At 46.3% G+C, this 22,197-nt stretch overlaps 1 protein-coding gene across 1 annotated transcript in view; it reads left to right on the plus strand.

Annotated features, from left to right (window-relative positions):
- The window catches only part of LOC115145129 (disabled homolog 1-like), a 75,369-nt gene that overhangs the window by 14,507 nt on the left and 38,665 nt on the right, over positions 1–22,197 (plus strand). The window contains exons 3-6 of the mRNA XM_065003120.1: positions 11,450–11,589; positions 18,235–18,333; positions 20,076–20,207; positions 21,543–21,662. Of these exons, the coding sequence (XP_064859192.1) occupies positions 11,450–11,589; positions 18,235–18,333; positions 20,076–20,207; positions 21,543–21,662 (491 nt within the window). The remainder of the gene's footprint in view (positions 1–11,449; positions 11,590–18,234; positions 18,334–20,075; positions 20,208–21,542; positions 21,663–22,197) is intronic.

Consider the following 22,197-nt stretch of genomic DNA (forward strand, 5'->3'; position numbering starts at 1 on the left):
ACAATTGAGAGCATCCTGTTGGGCTGTATCACCACCTGGTATGGCAACTGCACTGCCCACAACCGCAGGGCTCTCCAGAGGGTGGTGCGGTCTGCACAGCACATCACCGGGGCCAAACTACCTGCCCTCCAGGACACCTACACCACCCAATGTCACAGGAAGGCAAAAAATATAATCAAGGACAATAACCACCCGAGCCACTACTTGTTCATCCCACTTCCATCCAGAAGGCGAGGTCAGTACAGGTGCATCAAAGCTGGGACAGAGAGATAGAAGCTGTTTTTCAATCTCAAGGCCATCAGATTGTTAAACAGGCACCACTAGCTCAGAGAGGCAGCTGCCAACTTACAGACTTGATATCATTGGCCACTTTAATAAATGGAACACTAGTCACTATAATAATGCCACTTTAAAAATGTTTACATATCTGGCATTACTGATCTTATATTGACAGTTGAAGTCGGAAGTTTACATATACCTTAATCCTAGTAAAAATTCCCTGTCTTAGGTCAGTTAAGATCACCACTTTATTTTAAGAATGTGAAATGTCAGAATAATAGAGAGAATTATTTATTTAAGATTTGATTTATTTCATCACATTCCCAGTGGGTCAGAAGTTTACATACACTCAATTAGTATTTGGTAGCATTGCCTTTAAATTGTTTAACTTGGGTCAAACATTTCAGGTAGCCTTCCACAAGCTTCCCACAATATGTTGGGTGAATTTTGGCCCATTCCTTCTGACAGAGCTGGTGTAACCGAGTCAGGTTTATAGGCCTCCTTGCTCGCACATGCTTTTTCAGTTCTGCCCACAAATGTTCTATAGGTTTGAGGTCAGGGCTTTGTGATGGCCACTCCAATACCTTGACTTTGTTGACCTTAAGCCATTTTGCCACAACTTTGAAAGTATGCTTTGGGTCATTGTCCATTTGGAAGACCCATTTGCAACCAAGCTTTAACTTCCTGACTGATGTCTTGAGATGTTGCTTCAATATATATATTCAATATATCCCCATCATTTTCCTTCCTCATAATAATCTATTTTGTGAAGTGCACCAGTCTCTCCTGCAGCAAAGCACCCCCGCAACATGATGCTGCCACCCCCGTGCTTCACGGTTGGGATGGTGTTCTTCGACTTGCAAACTTCCCGCTTTTTCCTCCAAACATGGTCATGATGACCAAACAGTTCTATTTTTGTTTCATCAGACCAGAGGATATTTCTCCAAAAAGTACGATCTTTGTCCCCATGTGCATTTGCAAACCGTAGTCTGTCTTTTTTATGACGATTTTGGAGCAGTGGCTTCTTCCTTGCTGAGCAGCCTTTTAAAGCTTGGCTGTTGTTATTTTGTTTCCTCCAGCATCTTCACAAGGTCCTTTGCTGTTGTTCTGGGATTGATTTGCACTTTTCTCATCAAAGTACGTTCATCTCTAGGAGACAGAACGCGTCTCCTTCCTGAGCGGTATGACGGCTGCGTGGTCCCATGGTGTTTATACTTGTGTACTATTGTTTGTACAGATGAACGTGGTCTTGGCTGAGTTATTTTGATTTTCCTATGATGTCAAGCAAAGATGCACTGAGTTTGAAGGTAGGCCTTGAAATACATCCACAGGTACACCTCCAATTGACTCAAATGGTGTCAATTAGCCTATCAGAAGCTTCTAAAGCCACGACTTCATTTTCTGGAATTTTCCAAGCTGTTTAAAAGGCACAGTCAACTTAGTGTATGTACATTTTGGACCCACTGGAATTGTGATACAGTGAATTATAAGTGAAATAATCTGTCTGTAAACAATTGTTGGAAACATTACTTGTGTCATGCACAAAGTAGATGTCCTAAGCGACTTGACAAAACTATAGTTTGTTAACAAGAAATTTGTGGAGTGGTTGAAAAACGAATTATAATGACTCCAACCTAAGTGTATGTAAACTTCTGACTTCAACTGTATATACTGTATCCTTCACTATCTATTCTTTACTTTCTATTGCATCTTAGCAGCTCTGTCACTGCTCATCCATATACAGTGGGGCAAAAAAGTATTTAGTCAGCCACCAATTGTGCAAGTTCTCCCACTTAAAAAGATGAGAGAGGCCTGTAATTTTCATCATAGGTGCACTTCAACTATGACAGACAAAAAAATCCAGAAAATCACATCGTAGGATTTTTAATGAATTTATTTTCAAATTATGGTGGAAAATAAGTATCTGGTCACCTACAAACAAGCAAGATTTCGGGCTCTCACAGACCTGTAACTTCTTCTTTAAGAGGCTCCTCTGTCCTCCACTCGTTACCTGTATTAATGGCACCTGTTTGAACTTGTTATCAGTATAAAAGACACCTGTCCACAACCTCAAACAGTCACACTCCAAACTCCACTATGGCCAAGACCAAAGACATGTCAAAGGACACCAGAAACAAAGTTGTAGACCTGCACCAGGCTGGGAAGACTGAATCTGCAATAGGTAAGCAGCTTGGTTTGAAGAAATCAACTGTGGGAGCAATTATTAGGAAATGGAAGACATACAAGACCAGTGATAATCTCCCTCGATCTGGGGCTCCACGCAAGATCTCACCTCGTGGGGTCAAAATGATCACAAGAACGGTGAGCAAAAATCCCAGAACCACACAGGGGGACCTAGTGAATGACCTGCAGAGAGCTGGGACCAAAGTAACAAAGCCTACCATCAGTAACACACTACACCGACAGGGACTCAAATCCTGCAGATCCAGACGTGTCCCCCTGCTTAAGCCAGTACATGTCCAGGCCCGTCTGAAGTTTGCTAGAGAGCATTTGTATGATCCAGAAGAAGATTGGGAGAATGTCATATGGTCAGATGAAACCAAAATATAACTTTTTGTTAAAAACTCAACTCGTCGTGTTTGGAGGACAAAGAATGCTGAGTTGCATCCAAAGAACACCATACCTACTGTGAAGCATGGGGGTGGAAACATCATGCTTTGGGACTGTTTTTCTGCAAAGGGACCAGGACGACTGAAAGGAAAGGAAAGAATGAATGGGGCCATGTATCGTGAGATTTTGAGTGAAAACCTCCTTCCATCAGCAAGGGCATTGAAGATGAAATGTGGTTGGGTCTTTCAGCATGACAATGATCCCAAACACACCGCCCGGGCAACGAAGGAGTGGCTTCGTAAGAAGCATTTCAAGGTCCTGGAGTGGCCTAGCCAGTCTCCAGATCTCAACCCCATAGACAATCTTTGGAGGGAGTTGAAAGTCTGTGTTGCCCAGCAACAGCCCCAAAACATCATTGCTCTAGAGGAGATCTGCATGGAGGAATGGGCCAAAATACCAGCAACAGTGTGTGAAAACCTTGTGAAGACTTACAGAATAAACTTGAGATAAACTTTTGTTATTGACAAAATACTTATTTTCCACCATAATTTGCAAATAAATTCATTAAAAATCCTACAATGTGATTTTCTGGATTTTTTTCTCATTTTGTCTGTCATAGTTGAAGTGTACCTATGATGAAAATTACAGGCCTCTCTCATCTTTTTAAGTGGGAGAACTTGCACAATTGGTGGCTGACTAAATACTTTTTTGCCCCACTGTATTTTACACTTATTTATTCTCATCCCTTTCATCCTTTACTAGATTTGGTTTATTAGGTTTTGTTATGGAATTGTTAGATATTACCTGTTAGATACTGCTCCACTGTCGGATCTAGGAGCATAAGCTTTTCGCTACACTCGCAATAATATCCGCTAACCATGTGTATGTGACCAATAACATTTGATTTGATTTGATTGGATTTAGGTTCCAGAGTTAGCCCAGCAAATGGATTTATTGGCGGTTTGAATCTCAGGGCTGTAGGGTTTCTGTAATCAGTACCTACTGCCGCTGGTCTCTTCAGCAAGGCACTGAAACTCTAAACCCCCCCGGTACCCAGTGCTTCCTGCTTGCCTATCGTATGTGTGTGGTGTTTCATCTCAGAGTGATGGAACTGGACTAAGGTCCTGAGAGAGCTGCGACAGATCAGGCTAAAGTCTCATCCCCTGAGGGTCTCTCTCGTTCTCTCTCACAATTCAATTCAAAAGGGCTTTATTGGCACGGGAAACATACATTGCCAAAGCAAGTGAAATAGATACTGAATAATAGGGAAATAAACAACCATACATAAACAGTAAACATTACACTGCTTTAAAAGAATAGAGGCATTTTGAATGTTATATTGTGGCGATGTACAGTGTGGTAAAAATATTGAAGAGTTTAAGTACGAAAGGGAAAATAAATAAACATACATGAGTTTTATTTACAATGCTATTTGCTCTGCCTCATTCAGGGTTTTTAATGCTTTCAGACCGTATTCAGACCTTTTCACTTTTTCCACATTTTGTTATGTTTACCAGCCTTATTTTAAAATGGATTTTTTTTTTAAATGTCCCTTATCAATCTACACACTACCCCATAATGACAAAGCAAAAACAGGTTTTTAGACATTTAGAAATGTATCAAATGTTTTAAACAGAAATACCTTATTTACATTAGTATTCAGACCCTTTGCTATCAGACTTGAAATTGAGCTCAGGTGCATCCTGTTTCCATTGATCATCCTTGAGATGTTTAAAAAAATTGATTGGAGTCCACCTGTGGTAAATTGAATTGATTGGACATGATTTGGAAAGGCACACACCTGTCTATATAAGGTCCTACAGTTGACAGTGGTATGTCAGAGCAAAAACCAAGCCACGAGGTCGAAGGAATTGTCCGTAGAGCCCAGAGACAGGATTGTGTCGAGGCACAGATCTGGGGAAGGGTACCAACAAATGTCTGCAGCATTGAAGGTCCCCAAGAACATAGTTGCCTCCATCATTTGCCTCCACCTTAAATGGAAGAAGTTTGGAACCACTAAGATTCTTCCTTGAGTTGGCAGCTCTTCCAAACTGAGCAATCGGGGGAGAAGGGCCTTGGTCAGGGAGGTGACCAAGAACCTGATGGTCACTCTGATAGAGCTCTAGAGTTCCTCTGTGGAGATGGGAGAACTTTCCAGAATAACAACCATCTCTGCAGCACTCCACCAATCAGGCCTTTATGGTAGTGTGGCCAGACGGAAGCCATTCTTCAGTAAAAGGCACATGACCGCCCGGTTGGAGTTTGCCAAAAGGCACCTAAAGGACTCTGACCATGAGAAACAAGATTCTTTGGTCTGATGAAACCAAGATTGAACTCTTCGGTCTGAATGCCAAGCGTCACGTCTAAAGGACACCTGGCACCATCCCTACGGTGAAGCATGGTGGCAGCATCATGCTGTGGGGATGTTTTCAGCGGCAGGGACTGGGAGACTTGTCAGGATCAAGGGAAAGATGTACAGAGCAAAATACAGAGAGATTCTTGATGAAAACCTGCTCCAGAGCGTTCAGTACCCCAGACTGGGGCGAAGGTTCACCTTCCAACAGGACAACGACCCTAAACACACAGCCAAGACTACGCAGAAGTAGCTTCGGAACAAGTCTCTAAATGTCCTTGAGTGGCCCAGACAGAGCCCGGACTTGAAGCCATCAAACATCTCTGGAGAGACATCGCTTGAGAGGATCTGCAGAGAAGAATGGGAGAAACTCCCCAAATACAGGTTTGTCAAGCTTGTAGCGTCATACCCAAGAAGACTCGAGGCTGTAATCGCTGCCAAAGTTGCTTCAACAAAGTACTGAGTAAAGGGTCTGAATATTTGATATTTCAGTAGTTGTTTTTTATTTGCAAAAATGGATAAAAATCTGTTTTTGCTTTGTCATTATGGGGTATTGTATGTAGATTGATGAGGGAATTTAAAAAAATCAATTTTAGAATAACGTAAGCAACATAAAAAGTCAAGAGGTCTTGAATAGCGTCATACCAAAGAAGACTTGAAAGTCGCTGCCAAAGGTGCTTCAACAATGTACTGAGTAAAGGGTCTGAATACTTATGTGAATGTGATATTTCAGTTTTTTTTTATACATTTAAAAGCATTTCTAAAAACCTTTCTTTGTTTTGTCGTTATGGGGTATTGTGTTTAGATTGATGAGGGGAAAAAAACTTTTGAATCAATTTTAGAACAAGGCTGTAACGTAACAAAATGTGGAAAAAGTCAAGGGGTCTGAATACTTTCCGAATGCACTGTATGTTCATATTGATAATGTCCACCCGGTGGCCTATTTAACGACATCTAACTTGCGATTTTTCTTTGGCGCTGAAAAGGGAACCAGGAATGAATTTAGTTAAGAGTCATTGTTGAGAACGGTTGCTGCTGATAACTGCTGGTTCTCTCCTGCAATCCTTGTAAAAGCATTTGAAAGCTTTTTCACTTTGTTTCATCAATAAAACACTGGAGGTTTTTGGAATCCTGACAATGATTCAGTTTCTTTTTAAATGGTTTGGCTGGCTGTCAAATTACAGTTACACACACCATAAGGAAGACCATATAGTGTATGTTCACTGGTTGCCATTTTCTTTTGTCAGCAGGTTGCAAATCTTGCTGCTGTGATGGTAACTGTGGTATTCACCTATTAAATATGGGAGTTTATCAAAATTTGATTAGTTTTAGAATTCTTTGTGGGTCTGTGTAATCTGAGGGAAATACAGTTGAAGTCGGAAGTTTACATACACTTAGGTTGGAGTCATGAAAACTTGTTTTTCAACCACTCCACAAATTTCTTAGGAGTCGGTTAGGACATCTACTTTGTGCATGACACAAGTAATTTTTCCAACAATTGTTTACAGACAGATTACTTCACTTATAATTCACTGTATCACAATTCCAGTGGGTCAGAAATTTACATACACTAAATTGACTGTGCCTTTAAACAGCTTGGAAAATTCCAGAAGAGGTGTACTTGTGGATGTATTCAAACTCAGTGCCTCTTTGCTTGACATCATGGGAAGATCAAAAGATGTCAACCAAGAACTCCACAAGTCTGGTTCATCCTTGGGAGCAATTTCCAAATGCCTCAAGGTACCAAGTTCATCTGTACAAACAATAGTACGCAAGTATAACCACCATGGGACCACGCAGCCGTCATACCGCTCAGGAAAGAGACGCGTTCTGTCTCCTAGAGATGAACGTTGGTGCGAAAAGTGCAAATCAAACCTAGAACAACAGCAAAGGACCTTGTGAAGATGCTGGAGGAAACAGGTACAAAAGTATCTATATCCACAGTAAAACGAGTCCTATATGGACATAACCTGAAAGGCCGCTCAGCAAGGAAGAAGCCACTGCTCCAAAACCACCATAAAAATAACAGACTAAGGTTTGCAACTGCACATGGGGACAAAGATCGTACTTTTTGGAGAAATGTCATCTGGTCTGATGAAACAAAAATAGAACTGTTTGGCCATAATGACCATCATTATGTTTGTAGGAAAAAGGGGGAGGCTTGCAAGCCAAAGAACACCATCCCAACCATGAAGCACAGGGGTGGCAGCATCATGTTGTGGGGTGCTTTGCTGCAGGAGGGACTGGTGCACTTCACAAAATAGATGGCATCATGAGGGAAAGAAAATTATGGGGATATATTGAAGCAACGTCTCAAGACATCAGTCAGGAAGTTAAAGTTTGGTCTCAAATGGGTCATCCAAATGGACAATGACCCCAAGCATACTTTCAAAGTTGTGGCAAAATGGCTTAAGGAAAACAAAGTCAAGGTATTGAAGTGGTCATCACAAAGCGTGTGTGAGCAAGGAGGCCTACAAACCTGACTCAGTTACACCAGCTCTGTCAGGAGGAATGGGCCAAAATTCATCCAACTTATTGTGGGAAGCTTGTGGAAAGCTACCTGAAACATTTTGACCCAAGTTAAACAATTTAAAGGCAATGCTAACAAATACTATTTAAGTGTATGTAAACTTCTGACCCATAAGCTGAAATAAATAATTATTCCCAATAAATGTGGGAATTAAAGCTGAAATAAATCATTCTCTCTTCTATTATTCTGACATTTCACATTCTTAAAATGAAGTGGTGATCCTAACTGACCTAAAAGAGGGAGTTTGTACTAGGATTAAATGTCAGGAATTGTGAAAAACTGAGTTTAGATGTACTTGGCTAAGGTGTATGTATACTTCTGACTTCAACTGCACGTGTCTCTAATATGGTCATACATTTGGCAGGTTAGGAAGTGCAACTCAGTTTCCACCTCATTTTGTGGGCAGTGTGCTCTCGAGAGCCAGTTGTGCCTTCTGCGGCATCTCTCAATAGCAAGGCTATGTTCACTGAGTCTGTACATAGTCAAAGCTTTTCTCAACTTTGGGAATTTTCTTAATTATCTTCCTCCCTCCCTCCCACTCTGTTGTCTGTGAGGAGTACTTTACTAACCACAGGAGATAACATAGAGAGAGGAGCAAGGACAACACACACAAACACACTAGTACACGCACTCAATACACACTACACACATAGATAATAGAGAGTGTGAGAAGAGAGGGGAAACAGAAAGAGAGAGGAGATAAGAACAACATGTCACACCATCATTCAGAGAGGGAATGGGTAGGGGTGGATAGAGGTAGAGATGGGATGGATAGAGAGATAGAATGGGGAGGGGTGGATAGAGGTAGAGATGGGATGGATAGAGAGATAGAATAGGGAGGGGTGGATAGAGATAGAGATGGGATGGATAGAGAGATAGAATGGGTAGGGATGGATAGAGGTAGAGATGGGATGGATAGAGAGATAGAATAGGGAGGGGTGGATAGAGGTAGAGATGGGATGGATTGAGAGACAGAATGGGGAGGGGTGGATAGAGGTAGAGATGGGATGGATAGAGAGATAGAATAGGGAGGGGTGGATAGAGGTAGAGATGGGATGGATAGAGAGACAGAATAGGGAGGGGTGGATAGAGGTAGAGATGGGATGGATAGAGAGATAGAATGGGGAGGGAATGGGTAGGGGTGGATAGAGGTAGAGATGGGATGGATAGAGAGATAGAATAGGGAGGGGTGGATAGAGGTAGAGATGGGATGGATAGAGAGATAGAATAGGGAGGGGTGGATAGAGGTAGAGATGGGATGGATAGAGAGATAGAATAGGGAGGGGTGGATAGAGGTAGAGATGGGATGGATAGAGAGACAGAATGGGGAGGGATGGATAGAGATAGAATGGGGAGGGAATGGGTAGGGGTGGATAGAGGTAGATATGGGATGGATAGAGAGATATAATAGGGAGGGATGGATAGAGATAGAGATGGGATGGATAGAGATAGAATAGGGAGAGATGAATAGAGAGATAGAATAGGGAAGGATGATAGAGATAGAATAGAGAGGGATGGATAGAGAGATATAATAGAGAGGGATGGATAGAGAGATAGAATAGAGAGGGATGGATAGAGAGATAGAATAGGGAGGGATGGATAGAGATAGAGTTGGGATGGATAGAGAGATAGAATAGGGAGAGATTAATAGAGAGATAGAATAGGGAAGGATGATAGAGATAGAATAGAGAGGGATGGATAGAGAGATAGAATAGAGAGGGATGTATAGAGAGATAGAATAGAGAGGGATGAATAGAGAGATAGAATAGGGAGAGATTATAGAGATAGAATAGGGAGGGATGGATAGAGAGATAGAATAGAGAGGGATGAATAGAGAGATAGAATAGGGAGAGATGATAGAGATAGAATAGGGAGGGATGGATAGAGAGATATAATAGGGAGGGATGGATAGAGATAGAGATGGGATGGATAGAGAGATAGAATAGGGAGAGATGAATAGAGAGATAGAATAGGGAAGGATGATAGAGATAGAATAGAGAGGGATGGATAGAGAGATAGAATAGAGAGGGATGGATAGAGAGATAGAATAGGGAGGGATGGATAGAGAGATAGAATATAGAGGGATGGATAGAGATAGAATAGGGAGGGATGATAGAGATAGAATAGAGAGGGATGATAGAGATAGAATAGAGAGGGATGGATAGAGAGATAGAATAGAGAGGGATGATAGAGATAGAATAGAGAGGGATGATAGAGATAGAATAGAGAGGGATGATAGAGAGATAGAATAGAGAGGGATGATAGAGATAGAATAGAGAGGGATGATAGAGATAGAATAGAGAGGGATGATAGAGATAGAATAGAGAGGGATGATAGAGATAGAATAGAGAGGGATGATAGAGATAGAATAGAGAGGGATGATAGAGAGATAGAATAGAGAGGGATGATAGAGATAGAATAGAGAGGGATGATAGAGATAGAATAGAGAGGGATGATAGAGATAGAATAGAGAGGGATGATAGAGATAGAATAGAGAGGGATGATAGAGAGATAGAATAGAGAGGGATGATAGAGATAGAATAGAGAGGGATGATAGAGATAGAATAGAGAGGGATGATAGAGATAGAATAGAGAGGGCTGGATAGAGAGATAGAATAGAGAGGGATGATAGAGATAGAATAGAGAGGGATGGATAGAGATAGAATAGAGAGGGATGATAGAGATAGAATAGAGAGGGATGGATAGAGATAGAATAGAGAGGGATGATAGAGATAGAATAGAGAGGGATGATAGAGATAGAATAGAGAGGGATGGATAGAGATAGAATAGAGAGGGATGATAGAGATAGAATAGAGAGGGATGGATAGAGATAGAATAGAGAGGGATGGATAGAGATAGAATATATAATATAGAAGGATGGATAGAGATAGAATAGAGAGGGATGGATAGAGATAGAATAGAGAGGGATGATAGAGATAGAATAGAGAGGGATGATAGAGATAGAATAGAGAGGGATGATAGAGATAGAATAGAGAGGGATGATAGAGATAGAATAGAGAGGGATGGATAGAGATAGAATAGAGAGGGATGGATAGAGAGAGAGATAGAATAGAGAGGGATGATAGAGATAGAATAGGGAGGGATGATAGAGATAGAATAGAGAGGGATGATAGAGATAGAATAGAGAGGGATGGATAGAGATAGAATAGAGAGGGATGATAGAGATAGAATAGAGAGGGATGATAGAGATAGAATAGAGAGGGATGGATAGAGAGATATAATAGAGAGGGATGGATAGAGAGATATAATAGAGAGGGATGATAGAGATAGAATAGAGAGGGATGGATAGAGATAGAATAGAGAGGGATGGATAGAGAGAGAGATAGAATAGAGAGGGATGATAGAGATAGAATAGGGAGGGATGATAGAGATAGAATAGAGAGGGATGATAGAGATAGAATAGAGAGGGATGGATAGAGATAGAATAGAGAGGGATGATAGAGATAGAATAGAGAGGGATGATAGAGATAGAATAGAGAGGGATGGATAGAGAGATATAATAGAGAGGGATGGATAGAGAGATATAATAGAGAGGGATGATAGAGATAGAATAGAGAGGGATGGATAGAGATAGAATATATAATATAGAAGGATGGATAGAGATAGAGAGATAGAATAGGGAGGGATGGGGGTCATAGTCATTGTGTGTTTATTGTACTGTACTGACTCTGTGTTTGTGTCTCTCTGTCTCTCAGGGCAGGATCGTAGCGAGGCCGGGTTGATCAGGCGGTTTAAGGGGGATGGCGTTCGCTACAAGGCTAAACTCATTGGTCTGGACGAAGTCACGGCCGCAAGGGGAGACAAACTCTGTCAAGACTCCATGATGAAGCTCAAGGTGAGTGTGTGTGTGTTTGACCCCGAGGACAGGGAATGAGGGGGAAGGGGTCTAGGGTAATAATGGAGCATAATGAGGTGGAGATGGGGGAGAGAAGATAGGGGAGGTGAGGATAGTGATTTAGGCTCCTATCTCATTTAACATGCTGGGTAGTTGTGTGATGGAAGGATGGTGTGAAAAAAGTGATGGGTGAGGAGGGGTGAGGAAAGGTGAGGGGTGAGGAGAGGTGAGGAAAGATGAGGGTGAGGAGACGTGAGGGGTGAGGACAGGTGATGGGTGAGGAGAGGAGAAGTGAGGGGGGTGAGGAGAAGTGAGGGGTGAGGAGAGGAGAGGTGAGGAGAGGTGAGGGGTGAGGAGAAGAGAGGGTGAGGAGAAGTGAAGGATGAGGAGAAGAGAGGGGTGAGGAGAAGTGAAGGATGAGGAGAAGAGAGGGGTGAGGAGAAGTGAGGGGTGAGGAGAAGTGAAGGATGAGGAGAAGAGAGGGGTGAGGAGAAGTGAGGGGGTGAGGAGAGGAGAGGTGAGGGGTGAATAGAAGTGAAGGATGAGGAGAGGTGAGGAGAAGTGAGGGGTGAGGAGAAGAGAGGGGTGAGGAGAAGTGAAGTGAAGGGTGAGGAGAAGAGGGGTGCGGAGAGGTGAGGGGTGAGGAGAGGTGAGGAGAGATGAGGGGGAAGAGAAGTGAAGGATGAAGAGAAGTGAGGGGTGAGGAGAAGTGAGGGGTGAGGAGAGATGAGGAGGGGTGAGGAGAGGTGAGGAGAGATTCGGGGGAAGAGAAGTGAAGGATGAGGAGAAGTGAGGGGTGAGGAGAAGTGAGGGGTGAGGAGAGGTGAGGGGTGAGGAGAGAAGAGGTGAGGGTGAGGAGAAGTGAAGGGTGAGTAGAAGAGAGGGGTGAGGAGAGGTGAGGGGTGAGGAGAGGAGAGGTGAGGGTTGAGGAGAGGAGAGGTGAGGGGTGAGGAGAGGAGAGGTGAGGGTGAGGAGAGGAGAGGTGAGGGGTGAGGAGAGGAGAGGTGAGGGGTGAGGAGAGAAGAGGTGAGGGTTGAGGAGAGGAGAGGTGAGGGTGAGGAGAGGAGAGGTGAGGGTTGAGGAGAGGTGAGGGGTGAGGAGAGAAGAGGTGAGGGGAGAGGAGAGGTGAGGGGTGAGGAGAGGAGGGGTGAGGAGAGGAGAGGTGAGGGGTGAGGAGAGGAGAGGTGAGGGGTGAGGAGAGGAGAGGTGAGGGGTGAGGAGAGGAGAGGTGAGGGGTGAGGAGAGGAGGGGTGAGGAGAGGAGAGGTGAGGGGTGAGGAGAGGAGAGGTGAGGGTGAGGAGAGGAGAGGTGAGGGTTGAGGAGAGGAGAGGTGAGGGGTGAGGAGAGAAGAGGTGAGGGTGAGGAGAGGAGAGGGTTGAGGAGAGGAGAGGTGAGGGGTGAGGAGAGAAGAGGTGAGGGTGAGGAGAGGAGAGGGTTGAGGTGAGGGGTGAGGAGAGGTGAGGGGTGAGGAGAGGAGAGGAGAGGTGAGGGTTGAGGAGAGGAGAGGTGAGGGGTGAGGAGAGAAGAGGTGAGGGTGAGGAGAGGAGAGAGGTGAGGAGAGAAGAGGTGAGGTGAGGAGAGAAGAGGTGAGGGTGAGGAGGAGAAGAGGTGAGGGTGAGGAGAGGAGAGGTGAGGGTTGAGGAGAGGAGGAGGTGAGGGGTGAGGAGAGAAGAGGTGAGGGTGAGGAGAGAAGAGGTGAGGGTGAGGAGAGGAGAGGTGAGGAGAGGTGAGGGTTGAGGAGAGGGAGAGGTGAGGGTGAGGAGAGAAGAGGTGAGGAGAGAAGAGGTGAGGGTTGAGGTGAGGAGAGTGACGGTGAGGAGAGGTGAGGGTGAGGAGAGGAGAGGTGAGGGTGAGGGTTGAGGAGAGGAGAGGTGAGGAGAGAAGAGGTGAGGGTGAGGAGAGAAGAGGTGAGGGTTGAGGTGAGGAGAGGTGAGGGTGAGGAGAGAGAGAGGTGAGGAGAGGAGAGGTGAGGGTGAGGAGAGGAGAGGTGAGGGTTGAGGAGAGGAGAGGTGGTGAGGAGAGAAGAGGTGAGGGTGAGGAGAGAAGAGGTGAGGGGTGAGGAGAGGAGAGGTGAGGGTTGAGGAGAGAAGAGGTGAGGGTGAGGAGAGGAGAGGTGAGGGTGAGGAGAGAAGAGGTGAGGGTGAGGAGAGAAGAGGTGAGGGTGAGGAGAGGAGAGGTGAGGGTTGAGGAGAGGAGAGGTGAGGGGTGAGGAGAGAAGAGGTGAGGGTGAGGAGAGAAGAGGTGAGGGTGAGGAGAGGAGAGGTGAGGAGAGGTGAGGGTTGAGGAGAGGAGAGGTGAGGGTGAGGAGAGAAGAGGTGAGGAGAGAAGAGGTGAGGGTTGAGGTGAGGAGAGGTGACGGTGAGGAGAGGTGAGGGTGAGGAGAGGAGAGGTGAGGGTGAGGGTTGAGGAGAGGAGAGGTGAGGAGAGAAGAGGTGAGGGTGAGGAGAGAAGAGGTGAGGGTTGAGGTGAGGAGAGGTGAGGGTGAGGAGAGGAGAGGTGAGGGTGAGGAGAGGAGAGGTGAGGGTGAGGAGAGGAGAGGTGAGGGTTGAGGAGAGGAGAGGAGAGAAGAGGTGAGGGTGAGGAGAGAAGAGGTGAGGGTGAGGAGAGGAGAGGTGAGGGTTGAGGAGAGAAGAGGTGAGGGTGAGGAGAGGAGAGGTGAGGGTGAGGAGAGAAGAGGTGAGGGTGAGGAGAGGAGAGGAGAGGAGAGGTGAGGAGAGGAGAGGTGAGGGTTGAGGAGAGGAGAGGTGAGGAGAGAAGAGGTGAGGGTGAGGAGAGAAGAGGTGAGGGTTGAGGTGAGGAGAGGGTGAGGTGAGGAGAGGTGAGGGTGAGGAGAGGAGAGGTGAGGGTGAGGAGAGGTGAGGGTTGAGGAGAGGTGAGGGTGAGGAGAGAAGAGGTGAGGGTGAGGAGAGAAGAGGTGAGGGTTGAGGTGAGGAGAGGTGAGGAGAGGAGAGGTGAGGAGAGGAGAGGTGAGGGTGAGGAGAGGAGAGAGGTGAGGGTTGAGGAGAGGAGAGGTGAGGGTGAGGAAAGAAGAGGTGAGGGTGAGGAGAGAAGAGGTGAGGGTGAGGAGAGGAGAGGTGAGGGTTGAGGTGAGGAGAGGTGAGGGTGAGGAGAGGAGAGGTGAGGGTTGAGGTGAGGAGAGGTGAGGGTTGAGGTGAGGAGAGGTGAGGTGAGGGTTGAGGAGAGGTGAGGGTTGAGGTGAGGAGAGGTGAGGGTGAGGAGAGGAGAGGTGAGGGTGAGGTGAGGAGAGGTGAGGGTTGAGGTGAGGAGAGGTGAGGGTTGAGGTGAGGAGAGGTGAGGGTTGAGGTGAGGAGAGGTGAGGGTGAGGAGAGGAGAGGTGAGGGGTGAGGAGAGAAGAGGTGAGGGTGAGGAGAGAAGAGGTGAGGGTGAGGAGAGGAGAGGTGAGGGGTGAGGAGAGGAGAGGTGAGGGGTGAGGAGAGAAGAGGTGAGGGTGAGGAGAGAAGAGGTGAGGAGAGAGAGGTGAGGGTTGAGGTGAGGAGAGGTGAGGAGAGGTGAGGAGAGGAGAGGTGAGGGTTGAGGTGAGGAGAGGTGAGGGTTGAGGTGAGGAGAGGTGAGGGGTGAGGAGAGGAGAGGTGAGGAGAGAAGAGGTGAGGGGTGAGGAGAGGAGAAGTGAGGGTGAGGAGAGAAGAGGTGAGGGTGAGGAGAGAAGAGGTGAGGGTGAGGAGCAGAGGCAAACGGTGCATTGATCAACTTATTTCCCAATTTGCTCATCCAGACAGGCAATACACACCAGGGTTTCCGGACATTTGACCGGCAACATTTTAATTTACCGGACATTTGAGAAATTTACCGGAGCTTTTTGCATTGGATGCGTAACCTGATTAGAGCGTCCACCCACGGTGCTCGGAATGACACAAATCACATTGAAACTATGGTAATTCATTTGAACAGAACATGCAAGTCGAGGATGCAACGGTTTGTGGTCCTTCTTACCAAAATCTGATGTGCATTTTGAACATGTTAGAATAACTGTCCACATGTACTTTTCCTCAGCCAACAAGACGAGTAACGAACAGCAAAATAACTAGCATATGTCAAGGCTTGGGTCAGCTTGTCGACAAAGAAATAGCCTATTCCAAACAGACTCTGAGCCAGTTGGGACGATAGATCCCAGATTCATTCATCCGGTAGTCCTAGGCTGGATAAAACAGATTTTGAGCGGGTCTTTTTCAGAGTTCCCTGTTGTTTAGAACACATCACAGATGCTGCGGCAGCAACTCTTCTGCCGGCAGACAGATTTTCCCCTCGAAGGCTCTGTATATGTATTCTGTACCCGTGTGCTAAGATACATAACGAATAGACTGTACACACGCGCTAATTTAATTCCACAAAATTATGCAAATGAACCTGTAGACCGATAAGCATGACCAGTCAAATGTATTTACGTCGACTGGACAATTGGCCGGCGCTAATTTTATTGATCTGCTTCTCTATTTTTTTTAATCAGACAAAAGCCAGCTATTACTGGCTAGCGGAAACCCTGACACACACACACACGCACACGCACACGCACACACACACACACACACAAACACACACACGCACACACAAACACACACACGCACACACACACACGCACACACTTCTGCTCTTTCCTCCTCCTCGCTTTTCTCCATTTACAGTAAGTAGACGTGTGTGTGTGTCTATATCCTGTCTCTTTGTGTCTGTTCTGTAGGGTATAGCAGCAGCAGGGCGGTCTAAAGGAGACCACAAACAGAAGGTGTTTCTATATCCTGTCTCTTTGTGTCTGTTCTGTAGGGTATAGCAGCAGCAGGGCGGTCTAAAGGAGACCACAAACAGAAGGTGTTTCTAACTGTCTCTTTGTGTCTGTTCTGTAGGGTATAGCAGCAGCAGGGCGGTCTAAAGGAGACCACAAACAGAAGGTGTTTCTATATCCTGTCTCTTTGTGTCTGTTCTGTAGGGTATAGCAGCAGCAGGGCGGTCTAAAGGAGACCACAAACAGAAGGTGTCTCTAACTGTCTCTTTGTGTCTGTTCTGTAGGGTATAGCAGCAGCAGGGCGGTCTAAAGGAGACCACAAACAGAAGGTGTTTCTATATCCTGTCTCTTTGTGTCTGTTCTGTAGGGTATAGCAGCAGCAGGGCGGTCTAAAGGAGACCACAAACAGAAGGTGTTTCTAACTGTCTCTTTGTGTCTGTTCTGTAGGGTATAGCAGCAGCAGGGCGGTCTAAAGGAGACCACAAACAGAAGGTGTTTCTATATCCTGTCTCTTTGTGTCTGTTCTGTAGGGTATAGCAGCAGCAGGGCGGTCTAAAGGAGACCACAAACAGAAGGTGTCTCTAACTGTCTCTTTGTGTCTGTTCTGTAGGGTATAGCAGCAGCAGGGCGGTCTAAAGGAGACCACAAACAGAAGGTGTTTCTATATCCTGTCTCTTTGTGTCTGTTCTGTAGGGTATAGCAGCAGCAGGGCGGTCTAAAGGAGACCACAAACAGAAGGTGTTTCTATATCCTGTCTCTTTGTGTCTGTTCTGTAGGGTATAGCAGCAGCAGGACGGTCTAAAGGAGACCACAAACAGAAGGTGTTTCTATATCCTGTCTCTTTGTGTCTGTTCTGTAGGGTATAGCAGCAGCAGGGCGGTCTAAAGGAGACCACAAACAGAAGGTGTTTCTAACTGTCTCTTTGTGTCTGTTCTGTAGGGTATAGCAGCAGCAGGACGGTCTAAAGGAGACCACAAACAGAAGGTGTTTCTATATCCTGTCTCTTTGTGTCTGTTCTGTAGGGTATAGCAGCAGCAGGGCGGTCTAAAGGAGACCACAAACAGAAGGTGTTTCTAACTGTCTCTTTGTGTCTGTTCTGTAGGGTATAGCAGCAGCAGGGCGGTCTAAAGGAGACCACAAACAGAAGGTGTTTCTAACTGTCTCTTTGTGTCTGTTCTGTAGGGTATAGCAGCAGCAGGGCGGTCTAAAGGAGACCACAAACAGAAGGTGTTTCTATATCCTGTCTCTTTGTGTCTGTTCTGTAGGGTATAGCAGCAGCAGGGCGGTCTAAAGGAGACCGAAACAGAAGGTGTTTCTAACTGTCTCTTTGTGTCTGTTCTGTAGGGTATAGCAGCAGCAGGGCGGTCTAAAGGAGACCACAAACAGAAGGTGTTTCTAACTGTCTCTTTGTGTCTGTTCTGTAGGGTATAGCAGCAGCAGGGCGGTCTAAAGGAGACCACAAACAGAAGGTGTTTCTAACTGTCTCTTTGTGTCTGTTCTGTAGGGTATAGCAGCAGCAGGGCGGTCTAAAGGAGACCACAAACAGAAGGTGTTTCTAACTGTCTCTTTGTGTCTGTTCTGTAGGGTATAGCAGCAGCAGGGCGGTCTAAAGGAGACCACAAACAGAAGGTGTTTCTATATCCTGTCTCTTTGTGTCTGTTCTGTAGGGTATAGCAGCAGCAGGGCGGTCTAAAGGAGACCACAAACAGAAGGTGTTTCTAACTGTCTCTTTGTGTCTGTTCTGTAGGGTATAGCAGCAGCAGGGCGGTCTAAAGGAGACCACAAACAGAAGGTGTTTCTATATCCTGTCTCTTTGTGTCTGTTCTGTAGGGTATAGCAGCAGCAGGGCGGTCTAAAGGAGACCACAAACAGAAGGTGTTTCTAACTGTCTCTTTGTGTCTGTTCTGTAGGGTATAGCAGCAGCAGGGCGGTCTAAAGGAGACCACAAACAGAAGGTGTTTCTAACTGTCTCCTTTGGAGGGATCAAGATCTTTGATGAGAAGTTTGGGGTGAGTTTTAAAGGTGTGTGTGTGTGTGTGTGTGTGTGTGTGTGTGTGTGTGTGTGTGTGTGTGTGTGTGTGTGTGTGTGTGTGTGTGTGTCTGTGTGTGTGTGTGTGTGGTATTGGTCCAGGGGGACAGGTGGGCTTGTTAATGAGGCCGCTCTAAAGAGTCCCGGGGGAAATCAGGAGGACCTAATTGAAACCTCCTAAGTAGATCAGAATACAAACCTGGTTTATCGTCTGATATCAGTGCAGTCTGTCTTTCTCTGTGTGCAGGGTGCCACGGTGTGTGTGTGTGTGTGTGTGTAGGTGGCCTTGCCCCTCTACCTCCCACCCTGCAGCCATATTGCTTACATCCCCCAACCCCCCTTATGGACGGATGGATGGATGAGCTTCTCTCACAGAAGAGGGAAGGTCGTGGCGGATAGAGAAGACGAGCGGGGGAACATTAATCTCTCCTCCGTCCCCACATGTTCTCGCTCTCTCTCCGTCATGGTCACCGTGGTGATGGAGGGGTGGAGAGAGGGAGAGGCCTTTAAGAGAGAAAGGAAAAGTTTCGTATGTCAACCCCTCTCCAGCCTCAGTCTCGGACGAGAAACCTGGGTTCAATCTACCGGAACGGGACATGCGTGCATGTTTGTGTGGGCGTGCGTACGTCCTGAGTGTTTGTGCGTGTGGTCCCGGGGCCTCTCCTGCTGGCTTGGTGATTGGAGGGGAGGGGCTCTTATTATTGTTAGGTCAGTCAATGGGAGTGATGACAATCATCAGCCTACTTATTAAATATAGAAGGCATCAGTCACACACACGGCCTCTGTCTCCTACCACTGTAGCTGCTGCCGGATGCTCTGTACTGTCAGAGCTCTGTGTGGGGTTGACAGATACACATCTCTGTGTTTTGGGTGTCAGTGCTGCGTTCTGAGATTGCCTCTGCCTGTAGTGACACATCCAGTGAGCAGATGAAATGATCAACTCCACTGCCTGCAGCGACGCGACTGTCTTTGCCATTTACACTCACACACACAAACACACGTACACGGATGTGTGTGGGTGTATGTGTGGCATCGGTATGCATGTTTGAGCGTGCTATGTGTGTTTGTGTGTGTTTGGAAGTCAGTGTAAGTATGCGTGAGTGTGTGGGTAGAGTCAGTCCCGTCTCCCGTTCTCTGGGACAACCAGTGCCATCTGCCATGGGCACAGCCATCCCTCCCTGGCGCAAACGCTCTGGCTAAACTGGGGAGAGCAGGGGAACTAAAGACTGTTAAACGAGCAGGCGGGTATGTATGTGTGTGTGTGTGTGTGGGTATGTGTCTGTGTGTGGGTTGAGGAGGTCTAATCCCCCTCTTCCTGCCTGGCACAACAACACAACAGAGGCTCACAGGGAATAGTGTGACGGTCTCCCTCCGTCTGTCCTCAATTTGGCAAGGGGTGTGTGAGGGCCACTTCCTGCTGAGAGCTGTCTGAGCTCTGAAAATAAGTACTGCCAGATCCTCTCCCTCCTCTCTCCTCTCTCTCTCTCCTCTCTCTCTCCTCTCTCCCTTCTCTCTCTCTCTCCTCTCTCTCTCTCTTCTCTCTCTCTCCTCTCTCTTCTCTTCTCTCTCTCTCTTCTCTCTCTCTCTTCTCTCTCTCCTCTCTCTCTCCTCTCTCTCTCCCTTCTCTCTCTCTTCTCTCTCTTCCCTTCTTTCCTCTCTTCTTTTTATCTCTAGATCAGGGGTCCAGTCTCTGACTGTGTTTCTCTGCCTGGTCTCTCTCAGGTCCTCCAGCACCACCATGCGGTCCATGAGATCTCTTACATCGCCAAGGACATCACAGACCACCGAGCCTTTGGTTATGTCTGTGGGAAAGAGGGCAACCACCGCTTCGTAGCCATCAAGACAGCACAGTCTGTGAGTACCACACAGTGTGTGTGTGTGTGTGTGTGTGTGTGTGTGTGTGTGTGTGTGTGTGTGTGTGTGTGTGTGTGTGTGTACGTGCCTTTGTGTGCTTTTCTGTTGTCCATGACTCCCCATTGTCCTCTGCTTGCCGCAGGGAACATTGTCCTGTTCACATTAAGATACTGATCCTCGAATCAGCCCTCTACAGATAGAGAGCCTCGTCTGCTCTGCTGTGTGTGTGTGTCTATATTCTCTCTGTGTTGTTGCTGTCTGTGTCTCGTGTCTGTGTTTTGTGTGAGGTCTCTGCTCTCTGCTGCCATATTGATTTCCCGTAGCGACTCGATGAGTGTGTGAGTGTGTCATCACCTCTAACGACCCGTCAATCCTCCCAGGAACTGACCTGGCGCCCTGGGAAACAGAACAACCCAGCAAGCTGCCATGTACTCCTCTGGGTGTGCTAGGAGAGTTCCGTCCCTGTAGTGTTTTCTGAGGACAGAGACGACAAGAGAGATGTCTGTTCACTACTAATTATATACAGGGAGAAGAGAGAGGGAACAGAGAAAGTGCGAGAGAGGAAAGGAGAGAAGAGATTGAGACCCACACCACATGATTTATCTAAGACTGAATCCGAGTTCAGATGGGGTAGGAAGGAAGTAGGAACATGTTGGAACGCAACACTGTACTGGTGATGTCCGAACACTGTCTGGGAACTCCCTGTTATGCCTCAATCAAATATTAAACATGATCTATATTTCATTGTTCCCCAGGCTCACCCCTCAGAATCCCAAGCTCTCTGCTCCGAATCTGTTCATAGTGAAACTAAGACCTCACATCCTAATGCTTTATTACACTGTGAATGTGTGTGTGTGTGTGTGTGTGTGTGTGTGTGTGTGTGTGTGTGAGAGTGTGCGCCAGCCTGTATATGCCTCTATATGTGTGTGTGTGTTAAAACCAGCTCTCACAGTCTCACGTCAGAATTAGACGTTCATCCATGTTTCTCAAACATCACATTTCAAAGTTGTTCCAAAAGTCACATTTTTGTTTAACATTAGGCATTAACTCTGAATGGTAAAGGTAAGGGTTAAGGTATTAACTCTGAATGGTAAAGGTAAGGGTTAAGGTATTAACTCTGTACGCCCATCCCCGAGCCCATCCACAACGCCCCAGAAAAACTGAAACCTATTTGAAAGTAACAGTGCTCACTGTTGCCCCTAGAGGCGGGTTTTCACGTCATTCTCCCGACGTCCTCAGCCATGGATGAACGTGGAATACTGACTTGTATCAGGGGTGACCTGGTTGGTTACCCACAGAGCTATAACAGTGTTCTACTTCCTCTCCACCTCCCAGGCAGAACCAGTGATCCTGGACCTCCGGGACCTGTTCCAGCTCATCTATGACATCAAACAGAGGGAGGAGATGGAGAAGAAAGCCCAGAAAGACAAACAGTGTGAACAGGCTGTGTACCAGGTACACACAACCACGTTCACTTTTACCTCACATTCACTTACACAGTCATAATTAAGAGGAGGCGACAGGGCTGTTCTGTGTGTACTATGTGATTATCTGTTGGGAATGCTTGGTGCTGCTGCCTCTATCTGTCAACTACACTGATCTTCCTGGCTTTCCTCTTCCATCTCTACTCTCTTTCTCCCCTCTCTACCCTTCTATCCCCTCTCTACTCTTCTATCCCCTCTCTACTCTTCTATCCCCTCTCTACTCTTCTACCCCCTCTCTACTCTTCTATCCCCTCTACTCTTCTATCCCATATCTACTCTTCTATCCCTCTCTACTCTTCTATCCCCTCTCTACTCTTCTATCCTCTCTACTCTTCTACCCCTCTACCCTTCTATCCCCTTTATACTCTCTTTCTCCCCTCTCTACTCTCTTTCTCCCCTCTTTACTCTTCTATTCCCTCTCTACTTTTCTATCCCCTCTCTACAATTCTATCCCCTCTCTACTCTCTTTCTCCCCTCTTTACTCTTCTATTCCCTCTCCACTTTTC

The sequence above is a fragment of the Oncorhynchus nerka genome, linkage group LG17, assembly GCF_034236695.1.
Source record: "Oncorhynchus nerka isolate Pitt River linkage group LG17, Oner_Uvic_2.0, whole genome shotgun sequence".
In the NCBI taxonomy this organism is placed as follows: Eukaryota; Metazoa; Chordata; class Actinopteri; order Salmoniformes; family Salmonidae; genus Oncorhynchus; species Oncorhynchus nerka.